This window comes from Ochotona princeps, chromosome X, assembly GCF_030435755.1.
Source record: "Ochotona princeps isolate mOchPri1 chromosome X, mOchPri1.hap1, whole genome shotgun sequence".
NCBI classification, from domain to species: Eukaryota; Metazoa; Chordata; class Mammalia; order Lagomorpha; family Ochotonidae; genus Ochotona; species Ochotona princeps.
The window spans coordinates 52,591,142-52,614,801 of NC_080865.1; the positions used below are offsets into that span (position 1 = coordinate 52,591,142).

Sequence of the window (23,660 nt, forward strand, 5' to 3'; positions counted from 1 at the left end):
AGTAAGCTTTTCAAAGCATACTGGAACAATGCCTACCCATTGAAGTTGCTACCACTTAGGATTCCAACATCCCATATGGTAGAATTTTCTATTCAGTTCTGCCTCTGCTTCCAATCCTGTTTTCTGCTAATACATACTCTGGATGCAGCAGATGCTGGCTCAAATACTTGAAACCCAGACATCCACTTGGGAAATCAAGATGGAGTCCCTCGGCATTTGGGGAGCGAATAAACAAATGGAAGATTCTCTTGCTCACTCTCTTTCCCTTTCCCTTTCTCTCTCTCTGTGCCTTCAAATACATAAAAATAAATCTTAAAAAAAAGAAACTACATTTAGTAACAGGAGTTAGCATACTTTCAAACTAAATTTAAGGGTTAAATATAAATTTAGCAATGCTACTTTTGATTTCTACATATTTACAATAGGATAATACATGGGAAGGCACTATAAGCTATGACAAACAGATATTTTTTTTTTTTATTCAGACATTCTGGAAAATATTGTAGATAATATTTGTGGGCCCAGTACGATGGCCCAACTGGCTAATCCTGCACCTGCAAGAATGACAACCCTATATGGGCACAGGTTAGTGTCCCAGCTGCTCCACTTCCCATCCAGGCTCCCTGCTTATGTCCTGGGAAAGCAGTAGAGGATAGTCCAAAGCCTTGGAACCCTGCACTTGCATGGGAAACCCGGAGGGGGATCCTTGCTCCTAGCTATGGATTAACTCAGCTCCAGCCGTTGTGGTTATTTGGGCAGTGAACCAGTGGATGCAAGACTTTTTTCTGTCTCTCCTACTCTCTGTAAATCTGTTTTTCCAATAAAAATAAATTTTTAAATATAAATCTTTCAAATCTTTTAAATGTAAAAAATAAATCTTTTAAATATACAAAAAATCGTTTAAAATTATGTTCAAAATATAAGTAGTTGATACCTAACAGAAAATTAAAAAGTACATTTCTTCTTTCTGCTTTATTCCCATTCATTAATGTCCCAAGACACAATACATAGATTTTTTTTCAAAGTTCTGATTAACTTTAACCACATGCTAGGGCCCGGCGCAATGGCCTAGCGGCTAAAGTCCTTGCCTTGAACACCACAGGATCCCATATGGGCAATGGTTCTAATCCCGGCAGCTCCACCTCCCATGCAGCTCCCTGCCTGTGGCCTGGGAAAGCAGTCAAGGAGGGCCCAAAGCTTTGGGACCCTGCACCCGCATGGGAGACCCAGAAGCGGTTCCTGGTTCCCAGCTTCGGATTGGCGCAGCACCGACTGGTCATTTGGGGAATGCATCAGTGGACGGAAGATCTTTCTCTCTGTCTCTCCTCCTCTATGTATATCTGATTTTGTAATAAAAATACATTTAAAAAATATACAAACCACATGCTAAATTTATTGGTGCTTTTGTAACAAATTGAAATCTAAACTACTAATAATGTCGATTACTGGTGGTTGGGAGGGATAGAAGGTGCTCCAATTAAAAATAGAAAATGCTCTGTGTGGTTCATTAATTGAAACAAATATACACTACTAATATGAAATTAACAATAGGGCAAATTGAGTGTGTGGTATGTTTTAGAAACTCTTGCCACTACTATACTTCTGTTGTAAATTCCAAATAATTCTGATATTAATTTTTTAAACGACTAGATTAATGGCATGCAAAACAAAAAAAAAAACCCTCAGTATCAAGAGCTGTTTAATGAAATAGTAAATGGTGCATGCAGGTAGGATTACATTAAATAAACACATTAACACAGCTTAATATACACACAAATATATATATATATAAGAAAAAGCAGATGTGAGGATTTTTAACCTCTTAGATAATTATTATTCAAAAAACAAAATCATTTATGATAAAGAATTAGGAAGCATTTTTTTTATTCTCAAAGGAAACATTTCACAAAATAGTAAAATATACATTATATATTTTAGATATTCATTACTGGTAAACACTAAGTCCAATCAGTTTAAAACTTAATTTAAAATTAATCTAAATTAAGAAGTTTGCATATGCTGTATATATACACATCCACATACAGACATATATATATTTAAATTCTAATCTTTAAACAGACATTCGGCAAATGTTAAATGCTAAAATTGATAAAACTTACGAATCAACATGCAGTACTCTCTGTCCACTTCTTGAACATGCAGCCGCAATGATGGATTCAGGCAAACCTATAAAAACACACCTATATCATTTAGAATGCAGAAATATGTATCTATACACATTTTACACTAAATGTTCCAAGCATATCTTCACTATATAGAATAATTTAACAGGACACTGTCTTATGTTCAAAATTATAAATTTTATGTTTATTACACTAGCAGGTACTTTCTCATATTTTCATATTTTATTCAATTTTCTTGATAATGTAGTACTTGTAAATTTCTATGGGAAAATTAAATCCCCACAGACAATGTAAACTGAAGATACCAGGCAGCTAAGTTGAACATTGTTTTATGCAACAGAGACGCTTTTAAAAATACTTAAATTATTTTTATGTGCAAATCACCAAAAATGAGCAACTGTAAGCACACTCTTCATAAAGAATATTATTTAAAAGACATGTTCACGCGCTAATTCATCTGATTCCCCCTAGCTACTGCGTTAAGCATCTATGCCCATATGTTAGAGATGAAAAAGACTCTAGGGCACAAATATCTTAACATGTATAATGCTTTCTTTAAAAGAGGTTCTATAGCGGAAATTTGAACTCAGATCCAATGCCAAAGCCACAATGCCACAAAGCCATAATTTTTTTTTCATTTTGAGAAATATGTTCACTAACGTAAAGAGGTCATTTACAAAATATATCATTTTGTCTTTCGGTCAATACAGCAGTTTGAAAAGAAAACATCACTGCTTTGGAATCAAATTTAGCCACACCACAAAACCGATTATGACAAAAGGTCATATATATTACTACCGCTAATAACAGAAAAAAATCTGAACATTTACAAAAAGAGTGCTTTTATAATTTTAAAAAGTCAGATTTTCTCCCACATTTGGTAGTTAATCCCCTATGCTGTAAGTTTAAGACTATTTCATAACTTTTAATCATAAGATATACCATTTTGATAGAGGCCATCAAATCTTTTCTATCACACACACAAAGAAACTATGTTTGGAAAGTTTATGGTTTGGAAAGTTGTGCGGTGCTAACTCATTCATGGGGAAACATCCTAATCTTCCTGAATTTTCACCTAGCAGAAAATAAACCATGCCCTTATTTTGCAAAGGATTAAAACTACACAAACTACATGATAAGCAGCAAAGATTTCAAGCAAAAGGAAAGGTTACTTTCTTTATGTAAAAGTAATGCACACATGGAAGCAATTGACACAATCTCTAGTTTAAACCCACATTAAACACAAGATCCAGATGACTTTACAAAGGAACTAGTTTTCCAGCATTGAACACTTTGTGGGTACATAATGTTGGGTTCAAAATAGTAGTTCTGACCAAATGTACTGAATATAACCATTAAATATCAATTATCAGAAACAAGCCATCATGATGTTCTAACATTAACTTTGGATATAATTCAAGAAAAAAAAAAAGAGTATCTGGAAATAAAGCAAAGGAAAATTTTAAAAGCTAAGCATACTTAGTTCCTCAAATGAAACTACATTATTCTTACAGTTCTGTACCTCAAGACCATTTAAACTTTTTGCTACATCTTTAAAGAAGCAGTATTCTTTGTTACTGAAGTGCAGTCTCATTCATGTATTTTAAAAGCTCAGTAAGCAGCTCAGCTACAAGAATAGTGAAGAAAACGGGATGCTAAAAATAGCATTCCTGTGTGTTACAACAGCAACAACAAAATCAAACCTTAGTCCAGGATTCTGTGCTTCACACTGGATCTTTGCAAACACCATTGACTTCATCTGTCTCTCACAATGCTGAGGACAGCAGTCTCACCCAAATGAGGAAATGAATTCAGAACAGTCTGATAACTTGCTAAACATCAAGTAATACAGTAATTTCATATTTTCAATGTACAATTCCATAATAATTCATTATTTCTAATTAGGACATAAATTGGAGAATGACAATTTAAGGGCACTACATTGATACAATGAGCCAGGAATTGTCTCAAACAGACGTGAATCTTAGTTCTGTTACTTAATTGGCTGTGCAACATCAAATAAATCACTTAATTTCTCTAAGCCTTTTCTTCATACATCACTATCTACCTCACAACATTTGTTCTTCCTACTATCTCTATGTACCTCACGGGATCGGTCAGCTGTCAGCAAGGGCACATGTCCTATGGATACAAAAAGAGTACTTCAACAAGTTAAAAAAAATGAGATTTAAAGATGCTTACTTTGGTGGAAAAAATTGTGGCCAGTTATAGCTTTTCCATATTCAAATTTATTTTTTATATTTAAGTATTTGACAGGCAGAGACAAAGGCAGATCTGCCATCTAACAGCTCACTCCCAGATGCCCACAACAGCCGAGACCAGAGCCAGGAGCTGGGAACTCAATCAAGGTCTCAGAATTGGTGAAAGGAATCCAAATACCCGAGTCAGCCCCGCTGTGTTCCAGGGTCTGCATCCACAGGAAGACAGAAGTCAGAAGCTGGGTATCAAAGCCAGGCACTCCAACATAGGACAGAGCTGTAGTAACCCAACCACTACACGTTTTAATATGTTTTTGGACACCTCTTACATGAATGGATTTCAAAGCAGTTTTTCACCAAAAAAAAAAAATTACCTTCTAAATCTAGTGCCATGAGTTTTTTGTTTGTTTGTTTGTTTTAAAAAGATTTTATTATCATTGGAAAGCCGGATATACACAGAGGAGGAGAGACAGAGAGGAAGATCTTCCATCCGATGTTTCACTCCCCAAGCAAGCTGCAACGGGCCGGTGCTGCACCGATCCGATGCCGGGAACCTGGAACCTCTTCCAGGTCTCCCACGCAGGTGCAGGGTCCCAAAGCATTGGGCCGTCCTCGACTGCTTTCCCAGGCCACAAGCAGGGAGCTGGATGGGAAGTGGAGCTGCTGGGATTAGAACCGGCACCCATATGGGATCCCGGGGCGTTCAAGGCGAGGACTTTAGCCGCTAGGCCATGCCGCCGGGCCCCATGAGTTTTTAAGTACCTTCATATATAATTGCATTACAAACATTACATCTTCACTCTACTCCAAACACCCATCTATTTTTATCAGATGCCAACTCCGATAGTGAACAATAATAATGTTACTCTCCTCCACTTGCCCCAAATAGCTGTTACTTTGGGTAAGCAGATATGCGTGTGGCTACTTCCATGGCTGCAATCAACACTGCAGGAGCAAGCCTCTGCTGACAAAGCACAGGCAAGAAAGGATTTCAGCACTGAACATGACCTCAGTCCAAATTACACAAAACCAAAATGACTTTTGGTTTTCCTTAATACTTTCCTTAATAACTTTCATATATCCATTGCCATAACTTTGTGAAACTGATAGGCTATTCCAGTGTGAAATGGTAGTAAAGACCTATAACATCCCTGCTTAGCTTTACTAAAACAATAAACTAATACTATAGCTAACAATGGCTTTTTCTGGCCAACATTTCATAATTTCTTCCCTCTCAATCAGTAAACACTCCCAGAAAAAAGAGCATACATAGTAGATTACATATTTGCTGAAGGAATGAAAATAACAAGGGAAAAATAGGGGAAGGAGAGAGAGAGGAGGAGGGTAATAGAAAAACATGTGACCACATAAAAAGCTAAGATAATCCCTAGCTTAACAGCGATGAGATCTAAAGAGCAAGAATCTTAAAAAACATTTAAGTATTAAGCATACCTAAAACTGCTATAAGAACACAATGGAAAGAAACATTGCCTCTGTAAAGAAGGGTCATGGAAAACCCACAGATTGGATCTGTATCAACCCAAAGGAGCATGGAAAAGGAAAAAGGAAAGTGAAAGGGATCATTCCCAGCAAGAGGTAAAAGGGAGAACTAAAAGATGGAGCTTGGAAAGAGCGACTGGACTGGCCCATTTTACATAGTATAAACTTTTCAAGGGTTATCCATGTTGCACCACGAGTCAACACATCATTACCTTTTTTACACTGTTCTCACATTTTACCTACTGTGAATAATACTGCAGCAAAGCCAGCCAGCCACAGAAGAACGGATAGGACATGAGTGTTAAAAATAGGTAAATTCAAAGAATCAGAGGGCAGAATGGTGGCTGCCACTTGTATCACGTTGAGGGAAATGCAGAATTAGCAATAATAAATGGCCATGAAGTTTGCTACACAACTCGAGATCTGCTGTACAGCACAGTGCCTACAGCCAATACTATGTGCTTGAGAAATTTCTTAGCAGGTTGAATCTCTCATTAAGTGTTTTGATCACAACATGACTAAAGGGAGAGGGAGGAGTGGGATATTTGAAACCAAATTATGAAATCTGAGCTTGAACCTCTAAGCAAGGGGCAGTTATAAAAGAATGTTAGCTAGAATAGCATGGTCAAATCAACAGTTTGGGGCAGGGGGACCTCTAATCACTGCATGGAGTATTAACGTTTCTAAGTTTTATAAAGACTGGAGCTTTAAGTCTTGGGATTTTTTTAATTCCTATTAGAAGTTAATGTACTTAAACTGGACAGGATAATTTAGTAAAGGATAATTTAGTAAAAAGTATTTTGCTTAAAATCTGTAAACATGATTTTAGCAGCACTTAAACTCCTGATGGATGCAAAAATAAAAATTTTAATTTTTAAAAAATGAACTTCTGGGCCCGGCGGCATGGCCTAGCAGCTAAAGTCCTCACCTTGAAAGCCCCGGGATCCCATATGGGTGCCGGTTCTAATCCCGGCAGCTCCACTTCCCATCCAGCTCCCTGCTTGTGGCCTGGGAAAGCAGTCGAGGACGGCCCAAAGCTTTGGGACCCTGCACCCGTGTGGGAGACCCGGAAGAGGTTCCTGGTTCCCGGCATCGGATCGGCGCACACCGACCCGTTGCGGCTCACTTGGGGAGTGAAACATCGGATGGAAGATCTTCCTCTCTGTCTCTCCTCCTCTCTGTATATCCGGCTTTCCAATAATAATAAAATCTTTAAAAAAAATTTTTAAAAAAATGAACTTCTGAGTTATTAAATTCATACATCTTTGTGATAGACTTATATGAAACACATGTAGATTTACAATGATTTATAGTATCACCCATGAGGAAAAAAAAAGACATGAGTTAGAAACAGATATTCTAGATAGGAGCTAAATTACACAGAATTTCACTGGAAATACTCTTTAAAATGTGTGAGCATTAATATACAGAGTATAATGATTTCAACTCTAAAATTGAGCCAGTATTATTTATTATTATTCCTCATTAGGAATATAAAAATAGGTATAAAATACTATGAAGCCCTTTAGACGGCACCACAGAGGATGTCACATTCAATAAATGTTGCTTCTCTTCCATCCTCCTGCTACTCCTTAAACTTAAGTTACTACTATAGGGAATAAAACAAGTTATAAATTGTTTGCTATATACTTAAGTTATACTTCATCTTAAAAGAATTTTTTTCCTGCTAATACATCCTTTGGGAGGTTATCAGGTGATGTTTCGAGTACTTCGTTTCCTGCCACTCATGAGAGATCTGGATTGAGTCTGTGCTCCTGGCTTCAGCCTATCCCAGTCCCAACTGTTGTGGGCATTTAAAGAGTGAACCAAAGATCTCTATCACTGTGTTTCTCTTTAAGTAAATAAAATATAATTTTTTAATCTATTAATTTAAAATCATTTTTAAAAAGCCAAGTCTTGCGGCCAGTGCTGTGGCACTGCAAGTTAAGCTACGGCCTTAAGTATCCCAGCACCCCATATGGGTGCTCCACTTCTGAACTAGCTACCTATTAAGGCACCTGGGAAAGCAGAGCAGGATGGCCCCTGCCACCCAAGTGAGAGACTCAGAAGAGGCTCCTGGCTTCAGCAAGGACACCATTGCAGCCATTTTAGGAGTGAACAGCAGATGGAAGACCTCTCTATGTAACTCTGCCTTTCAAAAAAATAATTTTAGAAGGTAAAAGTTCTACAGTATATCTGAATTACAGGAAATATATGTAATTCTGGGGCAATATTAACTCTAACAAGTCACTTTTATTAAATATAGGTAAATAGTAGGCACTGAATCAGCATTCCCACACAGTTGTAATGGGGACAGACAGAGGTTTGCTCCATCACACCCCTCTCACATGAGATTGTTATGATTTGACAGTGAGAAAAAAAATGAGAAGCTTATGATCTGTTATACAACCATATAACAACTGTGTGGTCACAGCTTTCTGCGATTTTCCAAAGCCTATCTAGATAAAATAGAGATGTTTCACCATCAAATGGAGGCAGGCTAAAATCAGAACCCAAAAGGCATAAAATTAATATTTTCAAGAATCTTACCTAAAATATTTTATAAGAATGAAACCACCACTCATTCATTTTTCAAAACCTCCCTTTAATCGAAATCCTTAATGCTGAATCTCATCATTCACAACCATAATATGTAAGACAGTTCTCCATGTTATAATCTTAAAGCTGTATTAGTATCTGGAATTGATTTTTTATTTCTTAACACTATACTTACATGAGATAAACATAAAATAAAGTATTTACACCACCCCCAGCATATCGAACAATAAATAATAGATTCCCTTGACAGGACTCTGATGACCTAGCAAAGCCTGAGTGCTTTCAGCCCAAATCACATGAAACCATAAATCACTCTTATTTTATAGAACATTTCAAAATGGATTCCTGCTTTCTACCTTGAAAGTCATTTCATCTGTTATTTATAACTAGTGAAGACCAGAATGGAAAGAAAATTACAAAGAACTACAGAATTTACTGTGACTGCTTTTATAAAGAGTAACTTCTTTTTCAGGGGAAAAAAAATACGATTGCTGGCCAGGAAAAACATGTGATGACAACAAGCCTTTAGAAATCTATATCCTTTAGTTTACAATGTAAACAATCTTACAGAAAAACATTCCAAACTATTGTTAACAATGCATAAACAACTTGAGGTGCAGGACTGACTGGCTTGAACAATGCAAAGGCTAGGCTAGACAGTTAAGTAGTGTGCAGCTGCTCAAGACATCAAAAAGGAGAAGAACCCAAATTCAAACCAGTTTCAAGTAACTTCTATATTGAAAGTCTGCACCTTAAATCTACAGTGGCTATCGCTAAAAGGAAAAAAGTGAGTGGCCTAGTGAACTACCAAGACTTAAAAATGCTATTTTCACATTAATTACATTAATTGACTTGACCCTCCACTACACACACACAATACCAAACATGTAACTATAGCAATTTAAAATCTATGAATTTCTTCCTCACTGGATAAAGTATTGCATTTATATCTGTGAATTTTAGAATTTTAGGAAAGTATGATACCAGTTAAAACATTCACTATATTTCCTGGTGTTTCCTTTCTTCTTCTTGTTTTTTTTTTTTTTTTAATTCAAGATAGTGTGAGCTTTAAGGAATGGCTAATAACAAAAACATCATTTCAATATTTGGGGGTACTGAACCAAGCCAGGCTTCCTGTTCACAGGTTTACACTAAATGACTGTATCTCAGTTAAGTCACTTAACTTGTACAGAATCTGTTCCCTTAGAGATATCCTTAGTTGATACAATGAAGGAATCTCATGGTTTATTTCAAATTTTGAATGCGAGTTAACACTAGATCAATAGGTTGGCCTCTATTCTTAGGCAAATTCCTTAAACTGAAAATTAAAGGGCACAAATATTTGCTATGATGGTTAAGGCCCTCCTGGTGTGTACACCCACCCATCCACACCGCCACCCACCTACCTACCTACCTACCTACCTAAGGAAGCCTGCATCCCATAAAGGATACCAGGGCTCATCTGATTCCAGTTTCCTGAAAATTAACACTTGACAGGCAGTGGCTAACAGCCCAGATACTTAAGCTCCTCCCACCCAGACTGGAAAATCCAAATTGAGTTCTGGGATATACTAGCTTAAGCCTGCTCAGCCCCGGGAGCCAAGGAGCGAACGAGTCAGCTGAAGTTAGAGGAATAGAGATCATTCTTTCAAATGAATTTTTAAAGTAACTTAAAAAGAGGTGAGAAATCAGCCTAGTGGTTAATACACTCATTAAGATACATGCATCCCATATAAATCTGTTTGGGTAAAAATAGTTTCAAGTCCTGACTCCGGGTTCCTGACAATGCAGACCTTGGAAGGCAGCAGTGATGACTCAAGTAATTGAGCACCTGCTACCCAGGTGGAAGAACTGAATAGAGTCCCTGCCCAGTGGCTCAAAGCCCAACCCAACCCTTCACAGGAATTTGGAGATGTGATCAGTGGATGAGATAGGAATCCTCTCCAGCTCTCAGTCCCACAGTCCCTCTCCCCCTCCCCCCACCCCACAACTGATTAAACGAAAACACAATAGCAGGACTCTGAAAGGCAGCAGCAGCAGCAAAGCTTAAAACTGACAATGCAACCAAAATATCAAACCCAAACACTCACATGTTGTGGGCCAGATTGAGCCTAATATTCCTTTTCCAGCTTCTGGCCTCTTACTTAAAAAGCACTGAAAGTACAGGCACAAAAACAACATAGAAAACGATTAAGTTTAATGGGTGCAGGTTCATGTTCTGGCTGCTCCACTTCTCATCCAGGCTCCCTGCTTGTGGCCTGGGAAAGCAGTTGAGGATGGCCTAAAATCTTGGGACCCTGCACGCGCATGGGAAACACCAAGGGGGGCTTCTAGCTCCTGGCTTTGGATCAGCTTAGCTCCAGCCATTGCAACCATTGCAGCCATTTGGGGAGTGAACCAGCAGATGGAAGACCTTTCTGTCTCTCCTTCTCTCCATAAATCTTCCTTTCCCGTAAAAATAAATATATCTTTATTTAAAAAAAGTGATGAGCCCACCTCGATAGCTCAGTGGCTAAATCCTTGTGTTGTGGAGTGCGAGCAAGATCATGCCGGACATGTCTAAGGTTTACTAAGGAGTCTTTATCAATCAAGCTTGGTGGTAACAGAGTCCACTAGAAATAGCAAATCACAAGTCCATATAGCAAGCTAGTCAGTTGTAACCCCAAAAAGAACAAATGGTCATTATCCTGAAGTCCGTCCGTTAAACTGAAGACCTATGTCCCAGCTTCCCCAGCAATGTAAGTTATCCTAAGAGGCATACAGTGAACAACCTGGGCACACTTACAAAGCTGCAGACATTCACCTTTCCCTGGCTTCTCTGGCCACATTCCACTACTGCTACGCCTCACCTCTCCTGGAACTCCCAAGATTAGAAATACAAAGCATCTTAGCTTTGCTATCCACCCAAGCAGTAAACAGTGTGTGAGGAACAAAGACACACAGCGGCCATGATCAGGGCCTACGGGTCCTCAGAGTCTGTCCTGGCCCAGAGTCAGAGTGTCAGAGCGATGGAAGGACACGACCAAGAGAGTGAGCCCCTCCTTATCATCGGCCTTTATAAGGGCTTGTGAGGGGAGTGGTTATGCAACAATGCAATACCGCCCCCTCTGAGGTTCCAGGGGAGGATAGAAGAGCGAGCGGCACAGGTGGGCAGGAGGGAAGGCACAGATGGTGGTGCGGGAGTGGCTTCAAAGCCCATGATCCTAGAGTAGCTGCCTACCTCACCCAACTTGCACGCACCAGGATTCCATATGAGCTCCAGTTCTTGTCCTAGCTACTCCACTTCCCATCCAGCTCCCTGCTTGTGGTCTGGGAAAATAGTGGAGGATAGCCCAAAGCCTTGGGACCCTGCACCACCAGCATGGGAGACCTGGAAGAAGCTCCCGGCTTTGGATCAGCTCAGGTGCAGCCCTTGTGGCCACTTGCAGAGTGAACCTTTCTGTCTCTTCCTTTCTCTGTAAATCTGCCTTTTCAATAACAACAAATAAATCTTTAAAAATGAAACAAAGAAATAAAAAAAAAATTAAGTGATCAAGTTTATTTAAAAACGAGAGGGCTACATCCAGGGATAATATGGGCCGTGAAGGGAAAGATGAGGAGAGATATTTCTACCTTGCAGCCACTATGTCTGCAAAAACCCAGAAGGATCCCAGCAACAGACAAGGCTTCTTAGATTCTTGGGAAGCACAGTGTTTCTGCTATACAGACTGCAGGTCACAGGTGAGAAGTAGCTCCTGGGGAAGGGTTCACTTGATTGACAGGTGGGTGGATAGAATAATACTAACCAGAGGAGTTACCACCTATCCCCAGCGAAGCTAGGTGATAAAATTTCATGAACTCCAAAACATAGTGGTTCACTACAAACCACTCAAAACTGTAAGACTGACATGGTATCACAAAGTGTGTGAAAAAAAAATCATTTCTGACAGCACTGAGAATTCAGAAAACACCAAAAACTCCAAAAAGCAGAAGACTCCAAATCTTCTATCAGGTTATCACTAGAAGTTTAACAGGCCAGTCTGGGAAAAGAAGAGGCTTTGCAGGCTGCAACTGTGGGGGTTAGGGAGTGGGAAGGGCAAATAGCACACTAGCTCAGGGAAAGGGACAGAAGTTTGGATACCAACAGCCCAGTCTCAAAAACAAATTCAGCATCAAGAAGTAACTGTTGGGAAACTAATGCAAATTTAATAGAACAATGAAAAAAGGAGTAAAGAAAAGAGAAGTTCCTAAATAAATAAATCTTTTACAAAAAAAAGGGGGGGGGGGGGCAATGCGGTGGCCTAGCAGCTAAAGTCCTCGTCTTGAATGCACCGGGATCCCATATGGTCACCGGGATCCCACACGAGCTCCAGTTCTTGTTCCAGCTGCTCCACTTCCCATCCAGCTCCCTGCTTGTGGCCTGGGAAAGCAGTCCAAGACGGCCCAAAGCCTTGGGTTCCTGCATCCGCCTGGTACACCTGGAGGAAGTTCCTGGCTCCTGGCTTTGGATGGGCACAGCCGCAGCCATTGCGCTCACTTGGGGAGTGAATCATCGGACGGAAGATCTTCCTCTCTGTCTCTCCTCCTCTCTATATATATCTGACTTTGCAATAAAAATAAATAAATCTTTTTAAAAAAAGAGAGAGAGAAGTTCCTGACAATACTGGAGGAGTTTAACACAATCAGATCTCACATCTTGGGCTACATGTTTGATTACTTCATGAAACTGCTAAAGAGGGAAACGCAGTTATCAGGTTAGGAAAGCTATCCTGGCCCACACTCCTTACTAAAAAATTGAAACCTCAATTCATTTAAAACTGAGCAACACAAGGATGCATCGAATCTCATTCGATATACATACAGGAAAAAAAAAAAGAACAAACAGGAAAATAACACCCCAAGAGTGAAATCATATGAAACACACTCATAAACTAGAGGAAACCTATACCCTAACTAAATGAGCTAAAAGAGACTGACAAAGTAGAAGCTCTGAGAGTGCACCATAAGCCAGAATTAGAAAAACTGAAGAGTGATTAGAGAATCAGAAATCTGAAAATGGGTTAAAGAAATATAAAAATCACCTCATCTAAAGCAGAAGGGACATAAGAATAATGAAATATAATGGAGGACATGGCGCAAAAGCGTAGTGGTTAAAGTCCTCGCCTAGCACGCGCCAGGATCCCATAAGGGCACCAGTTCCAATCCCGGCAGCCCATTTCCCATCCAGCTCCCTGCCTGTGGCCTGGGAAAGCAGTGGAGGACGGCCCAAAGCCTTGGGACCCTGCACCCACGTGGGAAACCTGGAAGAGCTCCTGGTTCCTGGCTTTGGATTATCTCAGCTCCAGCCATTGCGGCCGTTTGGGGAGTAAAGCATCGGACAGGAAGATCTTCCTTTCTGTCTCTCCTCCTCTCTCTATATCTTTCCAATAAAAATAAATAAATCTTTTTTAAAGAAATATAATGTGTACATACCTCAGGAAAAACTGAAGATGCAAAAGGTATATGACAAAGACGTGTGCTGCTTCAAGCCCTGGCTGCTCTACTTTCAATCCACTCCCTGCTAATGTGCCTAGGAAAGCAGCAGAGGACAGTTCTGTTGCTTGGGCTCCTGCGCCCATGTGGGAAATCAGGAAGAAGCTCCAGGCTGCGGACCAGCCCAGGTGTTCTGGCCATTGTGGTCACTGAAGGAGTGAAACATCTGTGATCTCTCTCTTCCTCTCTCTCTCTCATTCTGCCATTCAAAGAAAAATTTGAAAATTTAAAAGGTAAGGAGAGCTCTTATCTTTTAAATGTATGTTGAAATATTTACAAACAAAATGGTATCTGATCTGGGACTTGTTCCCAAACACTATAGGTTTCCATAGAAAAAAAAAAAAAGACACGGTGGAGGATGTAGAGAAAACAAGACTGATGGTGAGTTTATGACTGTTGAACTGAGATTGATACATGGAGCTTGAGGGGCGTTTTAGTCTACGTTTCTGTTTGAAATTTTTCACAGTGAAAAGGTTGGAAAACGACAATGAAAAAGAAGGCACCACAGCACTGTGGCACAAAAGATGGCTTGAGCTTCTGGCACCCTCTACTGAGGCTTCTGGTCCAGCTGCCTTCTGCTGCGAAGACGGCATAAGATGCCCAAGTGCTTGGTTTCTTGCCACCCTTGTTGAGAGACATGTACAGCCTTCCTGGCTTGCTTCCAGGACCTCGGTTAGCCCTGCTGTTCAGGCCTGCTGGGGAGTGAAATGGTTGATAGGAGAGCTCTTTTGCTCTCCTTCTTTCCCTTTCTCTTTCAAATCAAATGAATGAGAAAAAAAAAAAAGAAGAAGAAACACCAAATTTGAAGAGTCACTGAAAGATTTAAACTATAAAATTCACTAACAAAGAAATTTTGTATTGTGTTTTACCTAAATCAAAAAACCTGTTGAACGTGACTGGACAATAAGATGCTGGACTCTATGTTTGGTATATGCTTGCAATGGGGGAATCTCAACTGAACTTGAACTGTGGTTATACAACAAGGTGGAGGAATCCACCATGGTGGGAGGGTTTGGGGAGGGGTGGGGAGAATCCAAGTACCTATGAAACTGTGTCACATAATACAATGTAATTAATGAATTAAAAATAATAAATAAATTAAAAAAAAAAACTGTATCAACTCTTACAAACTTCTATTCAGGGCCCGGCACAATAGCCTAGTGCTTAATCTTCATCTTACATCCACTAGGATTCTATATGAGCACCAGTTCTTGTCCCAGCTGCTCCACTTCCCATCCAGCACCCTTCTTGTAGCCTGGGAAAGCAGTAAAGGACAGCCCAAAGCCTTGGGACCCTGCACCTGTATAGGAAACCCAGAAGAGGCTCCTGGCTCCTGGCTTCGGAGCAGCTCAGCTCCGGCTGTTGCAACCATTTGGGAAATGAACCAGCAGATGAAGGAAGACCTTCCTTTCTGTCTCTCCTTCTCTCTGTAAATCTGCCTTTCCAATAGAAATAAATAAATGTTAAAAACATACTAAGTATTACATGCTGAAGACCTTGTCTGTGCCAGCAAATAAGGAATTCCTACTAAAATTAATTTTTAACACCTAATACTTTTGTTGTATTAATTGAAACTAAGCAACCAAACGATCTTTTTCACAGCCAAAGGTTATCCCAGCTAAGTTCTCTTCACACTTAACATCATTTTTACCTTTTGATGAGGGAAATAATTTGTTCAGAACATATTCCATTTAATGGGCCTCAGGAATAGGACCTTGATTATATTATTTATGAGTTTTAAATAGATAGGAAACTGCTGATTCCAGGAGTGTCATAGAAATCACAGAAAAATAACCTTCTTCTCTTACATGAGTTTCTACCATGAAATTCATCGTTTTAAAAAAGAGATAAAATTTCATGGGCCTTATAAAATAAGATTAAAGTACCAATGAATTTGTTCTCTTTAACTGTACTAATTTTCCTTAAGGAAATTTAAGAAAGTAATTTCTTAAATGAGGCTTCATTACATATTTGAGAAAATGAGTTGCATATCATTAAAGAAACACTAAAGAAAAGTATTCCTTCTTTAACATTAAAAAGGCTACATTGAGTTTACTTGAAATAAAAGTTCAAGGGTGAAACTGTGGGCTCAAAGCAATGGCTCAATAGCTAAAATCCTCACCTTGCAAGCACTGGATACTATACAGGAAGCAGTTCTGTCCCAGCTGTTCCCCTTCTCATTCAGCTCTCTACTTGTGGCTTGGGAAAGCAATAGTGGATGGCCCAAAGACTTGGGATCCTACATTCATGTGGGAGACCCTGAGGGCACTCCTGGCTCCTGGCTTTTTGATCCTCTCATCTCAGGCCTTTGTGGTCATTTGGAGAGTGAACCAGCAGATGCAAAACCTTTCTCTCTCTGTCTCCTTCTCTCTATAAATCTGATCTATCTTTTCAATTAAAAAAAAAAAATCTTCAAAAACTTTTTTTTCAAAAGGGATGAAATTGTGCCTAATAAAAGCCACAATTTTATTTCACTAAGAACTTCCTAAACACCACTTAAAGAATGATAAAGTAAAATCAACATAAAGGTTTCATGAATAGGGCCCGGCGGCATGGCCTAGCAGCTAAAGTCCTCACCTTGAAAGCCCCGGGATCCCATATGGGCGCCGGTTCTAATCCCAGCAGCTCCACTTCCCATCCAGCTCTCTGCTTGTGGCCTGGGAAAGCAGTCGAGGATGGCCCAAAGCTTTGGGACCCTGCACCCGCGTGGGAGACCCGGAAGAGATTCCAGGTTCCCGGCATCGGATCGGCACAGCATCGGCCTGTTGCGGCTCACTTGGGGAGTGAATCATCGGATGGGAGATCTTCCTCTCTCTGTCTCTCCTCCTCTGTGTATATCTGGCTGTAAAAAAATGAATAAATCTTAAAAAAAAAAAGGTTTCATGAATAATTTTTCAGTGTCTGCACTTTCAAATACCTAAGAAGCAACATGAGTTTTTCTTTGTTCACTCTCTAAAGCTGTAAATGTATTTTCTAAGTATTTTAATCACCAGTGATTCAACTCCTAATAAAACCGCCTTTATCTTTTCATTAATTTTCAGACATCATACGAATATATAAGAATTCATACATATCTTGACAATGGAATGCTGGGCTCTGCTGTTGTCCATGCCCAAGATAATGAACGTATGACTGTTTATGAAGAACTATACTGTTAAAAGAATATAGGGGAACTCTGTCAGGGGGTGGACTTGCACAGAGGGTAAGGGAACTCCCAGGGCCTATGGAACTGTATCATAAAATGATACTACTACTACTAATAATAATAATAATAATAATTAGCGGAACACAAAGAAAAAAAACTTAAAGGTTAAAAAAGTAAAAAATACATAAAAAAACAATTCATATGCAGTGAATGAGGGAGAAAAGTAGAGAGTTTAAGTAATTTTCCCCAAGTCACATATCCAGTAAATGGTAAAGATTGAAATCCAGACAACATGAATCTAAAAATCAGTGTTTATAAATACTGTACTGCTTGAAGCTATCTCTTTAGCCAAACCCACCAACCAACCAACCTTGCAATAAATTCTATTTCCAAATGATTGAATTCTAGGAAATGAATACTGGAATTGGTGAACATCAATTATGCTACAAACGTATGTCCTTCTTTGTAAATTAAGAACATATTCTGTCACAGCTGATAAACCTAGAAAAAAAATCAAAGACTTAAAAAAATTCAAGTTCTAATAGCAATATTTATATAAGAATTGCCAACTGGTGTTAGGACAAATATGTTAGTATCACACAGAACATTTGCACCTTGCCCAAATAACAACGTACACATTACTTCCAATACAAAAAGGATACCCAGACAACACAGGAATCAGACCATAGTGACACTCATGGTAGTACAACCAAATCATCACACATTTTCTGGTAAGCAACAACATTCACATCATCTAAAATGTGTTTAGGCCAAAACCCTTGAATCCATTCACATCATCTAAGATGTGTTTAGGCCAAAACCGTTGAATCCATTACTAAGCCTTCAAATATAACTTCCAGTTTACAGGGAAAATACGAGCTAGAAAAACAAAGTAAATGATAATACAAGAAAGTTTCCAAATCTTTCAGGCAGAATACTGCAAGGTCACAGGCCCAGTCACTTCAACATGCACAATTTTTTTTTGCCTTTTTTTTCCTTTCTCAAATTTTTTTTTTTTTTAAATCTATTCATTTCACCACAAAGTCAGATATACAGAGAGGAGAGACAGAGAGGAAGGCCCTCCGTCCCATGATGCACCCCCCAAGTGAGCCACAACAGGCCGGTGCGCGCCGATCCCAAGCTGGGAAACAGGAACCTCCCCGGGGTCCCCCACAGGGGCGCAGGGTCCCAAAGCATTGGGCCGTCCTCCACTGCCCTCCCAGGCCACAAGCAGGGAGGTGGACGGGAAGTGGAGCTGTCGGGACCAGAACCGGCGCCCACATGGGACCCCGGGGCTTTCAAGGCGAGGACCCCAGCCGCCAGGCCATGCCGCCGGGCCCCATGCACAATTTTTTTAAAAAAAGATTTATTTATTTTTATTGCAAAGTCAGATATACAGAGAGGAGAGACAGAGAGGAAGGTACGATGATTCACTCCCCAAGTGACCGCAATGGCTGGAGCTAACCAATCCAAACCAGGAGCCACCAACTTCCTCCAGGTCTCCCATGCGGGTGCAGGGTCCCAAGGTTTTGGGACGTCCTAGACTGCTTTCCCAGGCCACAATACACAGGGATGGATATCACAAACTCAAAATTGAGCAACAAAAATATCCATACAAAAATTATGTTGAAAGTTCGGCCAGGGTCAAAAACAGGTAAAACTGGAAATATTTTTTCTACACATACATAAACACATGATAGAAACGTGCAAGCACCAGCATCCCATATGTGCACCAGTTCCTATCCTGGCAGCTCCACTTCCCAGCCAGTTCCCTGTTTGTGGCCTGGGAAAGCAATAGAGGACAGTCAAAAGCCTCAGGACCAGACCCATGTGGGACACCCGAAATAAACTCCTGGCTCCCAGTTTTGGATGGCTCAGCTCCAGCCGCAGTGGCCATTTGGGGAGCAAACTAGAGAAAAACAAATCTTTTTCTGTCTCTCCTTCCCTCTGAAGGAGAGAGCATTTGGAGGGAAAAGGAACTATATCTACTCTTTTCAATTCAGATGCATGACACAACTATCATGAATGCTGAAAGTTGTTAAAGACCAAAGGAACTAAAACAGTGGACCAAAATAGAAAAGTTTCATCAACAGGACTCATACTTGATTTTGAAAATTACTTTCGTGCTCGGTGCGGGTAGCCAAGCCTCTAAAGTCCTCACCTTGAACATGCTGGGATCCCTTAGTGGTGCAGGTTCTAATCCCAGCAGCTCCACTTCCCATCCAGATCCCTGCTTGTGGCCTGGGAAAGCAGTCAAGTATGGCCCAAAACCTTGGGACACTGCACCCGTGTGGGAGACCTGGAGGAAGTTCCTGGCTCCTGGTTTGGATTGGTCAGCTCCAATTTGGTCACTTGGGGAGTGAATCATCAGATGGAAGATCTTCCTCTCTGTCTCTCCTCCTCTCTGTATATCTGATTTTGTAATAAAAATAAATAAATCTTTAAATAAAAAAGGGGGGGGCGGTGCAGTGGCCTAGCAACCTTGAATGTGCCGGGATCCCATATGGGCACCGGTTCTAATTCCGGCAGCCCTGCTTCCCATCCAGCTCCCTGCCTGTGGCCTGGGAAAGCAGTCAAGGACGGCCCAAAGCCTTGAGACCCTGCACCCATGTGGGAGACCTGGAGGGAAAATTCCTGGCCCCTGGTTTCTGATCAGCGCAGCACAGGCCGTTGCGGCCACTTGGGGAGTGAATCATCAGATGGAAGATCTTCCTTCCTCTCTGTCTCTCTTCCTCTATGTATATCTGACTTTGCAATAAAAATAAATAAATCTTTAAAAAAAAAGAAAGAAAATTGCTTTCAAGAACACTGAAAATAAGACACAAAATAGCAAACCCCAGCTCCTGACAAATAATTTCATGTATCTGATGATCAAAGTAAGAATAAATCTGAAAAATATTTTATCTTAGAATGTGACAATAATATCTGATTTCACTTATTGTCATGGCATTAGTAGCTGAGATTCTCTTTTCAATTTAAAAGCATAAACCAGGTCAGTTTGTACCCCAAAAGGAAGTTTGCCAAGCTTAGATAAATGTCATAATGTCTCAATACGATGGTGACGTCGTGTGGCTATTTTGAAAATCAACAATGGCTATACCCCAAATTTAAACAACTACCAAGAACGAACTAAGAACAAAATAATCTAGACTGTATAAAGTATTTGCTCACTTGGAAAAAAATCCAACAAACCTGACTAATAACACTAGTCATATCAATGTTAATGTTTTGCCCTTGGTAATACTCAGCTATGCCTAAGGCTCCACACTGATAAAATGAAAATTATAAATTCTCTTCCACAGCCAGTTATTGTGAGAAAATGAAGCGATATATTTTCAGCATTTGGTACGGTTCTTGGTTTTTAACAAATGTTTGCTATAATTTGCATAGGCTATAAGTACTAAAATGAATTCTCTAATTGTATTCTGTTTTGATTAGTGTATGTCATAGTAACACAGTTCATGGAAAGTAAGTATCAGAATTCACACCTCAGCATCTTCCTAACATGCCTGATAGCCATATGTAAAATGACTGCCCTAGACACCTAATTGCATTAACTTTTCCAAGGAAATGACATTAAATCTACATACAGGAAAGTAGTTCAACAAAGGTGCAAATGTGGCTCACAAAAACAAGTACAGCTAAAAACTATAAAGCTTCCACATCGCAACAGGAACACGAGTTTGCAAAACTACAGAAAAAAAAAGTCATTCTTATTACTTTTCTAAATGTAACATAAATCATCCAAATAGTACAATATTATCAATTTAGGTTCTTTGTAAAATCCAATAGGAAATAAAATTACCTCATGTCTTCTGCTGTTTGCAAATGGGTGGGGTTTAAGTCTCGTTATGAATACGAGCTGGCTTTGGTATAATCATTCTTTCACAAATCAATATTTGTGATAAATGATTGTCTCTTTTTACACTCCCCTTTAATGAAATTACTACAAGTGCAAAAGACAATAAATCAACCTTCGAAAGTATCCCTATTTTGTTGTTCTCAAATAAACATCCTCAAAATGCTTCCAATCTCTGTTATTATTAACTAGGTACCGACGGTGATTTTTAGCCTATTTTACCTTTAAAACCATTTACATTCACAACAGGCAAAGCCTAACATTTCGGTTCAAAGACTTTGCAATGGAACTGAATAGCAGATGATTTAGCATGAGTAACAGGTCAATTATATGGAATTATAATTGTTTCTGTGCATTGGGATTTTATGTTAAACATGAGAATGTGGTGGTGAGCAGCCCTATTTGATTTTAATTGCTGGAGCCTGAGTTATCCAAAACACCATGAGAACACTAGAGAAAATGAGAAAATGACATGAGACATGGGAGATGAAAATGATGCTGCAGAGGGAACTCTGCTAACAGATGTGGCTCTCTCCAAGGAATTGCCTCAAATTTATGATTTACAGAGAAGGGGAAGCATCTCCCCGAGAGTCTCCTCCAGAGTTAGCTAACTTGTTTTACTTTTCTGGGTATGAAGAACAGAAAAGACACACGTTTCCATCCATAAATGTGCAGAGTGGTGCAACGTTCTTTCAGAACAGCAAAACCTGTTAGATTTTCTTGAGTTCCTTCAGCATTTCTTACACTGACAAGGAAGTGCTTCATAGTACATCCCCAAAAGACAAATGTAAATGCGTTCAAAACTACAGACAGTAAATGCAAGCTGATGAAACAGAAAGAAAATCTGTAAACCACAAGGTAAGATCTGTAGTAGAAATAGTGATAAACACACAAAAATCATTCCCAACAAGCACTGCAAGAGGAGGAGTTAGATGAATCGCATTCCTGAATCCTTTCACTGTTCTTCATGGAAATCATGAGCCCTTCTTGGAAAGCACTCAAGCAAGCATAGTAATAAACACACTTCACTATGGTAATGATGGGCCATGAAAATCAACTAGATTTTTTGGAACACTTAGTAAGTATGTTAGAGGAATCATCTCATGGAACCCTCAACACAGCCCTGTGAACTTTACCCTATTTTGAAATAAGAAAATTGGGGCCTGGCGCAATAGTATAGCGGCTAAAGTCTTCGCCTTGAATGCACCAGGATACCATGTGGGAGCCAGTTTGTATCCTGTATCCTGGCAGCCCCGCTTCCCATCCAGCTCCCTCCCGTGGCCTGGGAAAGCAGTGAAGGACGGCCCAAAGCCTTGGGACCCTACACCCAAGTGGGAGACCTGGAAGAAGCTCTTGGCTCCTGGCTTCAGATTGGCTAAGCTCCAGCTGTTGCAGTCACTTGGGGAGTGAACCATCGGACGGAAGATCTTCTCTGTCTCTCCTCCTTCCTCTATATCCAGCTTTCCAATACAAATAAATAAATCTTTAAAAAAAAAAAAAAAAGAAAATTGAAGCTTAAAAGTTTTAGGACTATCCCTAACATGCCCCAAGAAGCATAGCTAGGATTCAAACCAAGCTTGTCTGATTTCAGAGCTATTCTGTTATTCACTTTGCAATTTTGCTCAAATGAGAACTATGCAGGTCCAATTAAGTAGAGCATACAAAATGCATAGCATTTGTAAACCTTAAAGAAATTCTGAAATACTTTTCTCAGAGTAACTATTTTAATTGGTAGATCAGTATTCTCAAGACTAAAAGTTCATGTGTACACAAAGCATTCATCCTTACAGTTGTCTGATTATTCCCACTGTGGGGCTAAGAGGCAAAGAGGTCACTAAGTCAATAAGATGGCGACTAGCAGTCAAGGTCACTGGTGAGCAAGAAGGCGGCCAAGGACAGAGCCCTGGGGATGAACCAGGGCAGGGATCACGGTGTTTCGAAGAGTGATTGACCAGGGCCATTTCACTCACCTACCCCTGGCCTATGGGAGGTGGCTTCTGTAGTCATGCTCCTAGAAATTGGCTCCTACTTTCTCCCTTCCTGGAATTGCTGAAATTCCTGGCCTGAGGCTATCCCTCCTTACCCTGTATAAGGAATTGAATTTACCCAATAATCGGAACTGCTTAGACAGAACCCCTGTCCGTCTATTTGTCTCTTGCGGGCCAGGAGGCTGGGTGGAGGGCAGCAGGCTCACCCCTCTGGCAACGGAGTACTAAAAGAATCTGTTGGGGGAGACCCCACACCCCCCCACCTCTTTTTTTAAAACACTAGAATGTCACAATCCAAAAATAGATGGCCTCTTCAGCTAAAAATTATAATCTGCTCTAGAGCTGGACACATGGATGTTGGGAAATGAGGAGGAATTATAGACACCCTCTGATGTTTGAATCTGGAAACTGTCACAAATGGGTATTGAGCAAATAATCAGTCTTCACAATGATTTCTACAGCATCGCTATGCCCAGAGGGTTAGAGAAGCCAAGCAACTCCACCATCATCACAAACAATGTGAACTACCTTAAAGTTTTAACTCATTATGGAATGGGACTGCACTACGTACGTACCTTCCTGAGAAAGGCAGCTTATAATTTTCAAGAAAATTTGTTTTAATCAGTTAAGCTGATACAAAATTTTCTAACAGATAATAAACAACAATTTTACCTCCTAAAAGGACAAAACAACACTTAGCCTTTTATCAAGGACAGGAACTCATGATTAAGCAAA

The 23,660-nt window shown here is 39.9% G+C and overlaps 1 protein-coding gene across 2 annotated transcripts in view; it reads right to left on the reverse strand.

The window, feature by feature from the left end:
• Positions 1-23,660, reverse strand: part of CHM (CHM Rab escort protein) — a 200,922-nt gene that overhangs the window by 171,505 nt on the left and 5,757 nt on the right. For both annotated transcript variants that reach the window (XR_009244599.1, XM_058659249.1), the window contains exon 2: positions 2,121-2,187. Coding sequence is in view for 1 of the 2 variants with exons in the window: in XM_058659249.1 (XP_058515232.1) it covers positions 2,121-2,187 (67 nt within the window). In the remaining variant the exon portion in view is untranslated. The remainder of the gene's footprint in view (positions 1-2,120; positions 2,188-23,660) is intronic.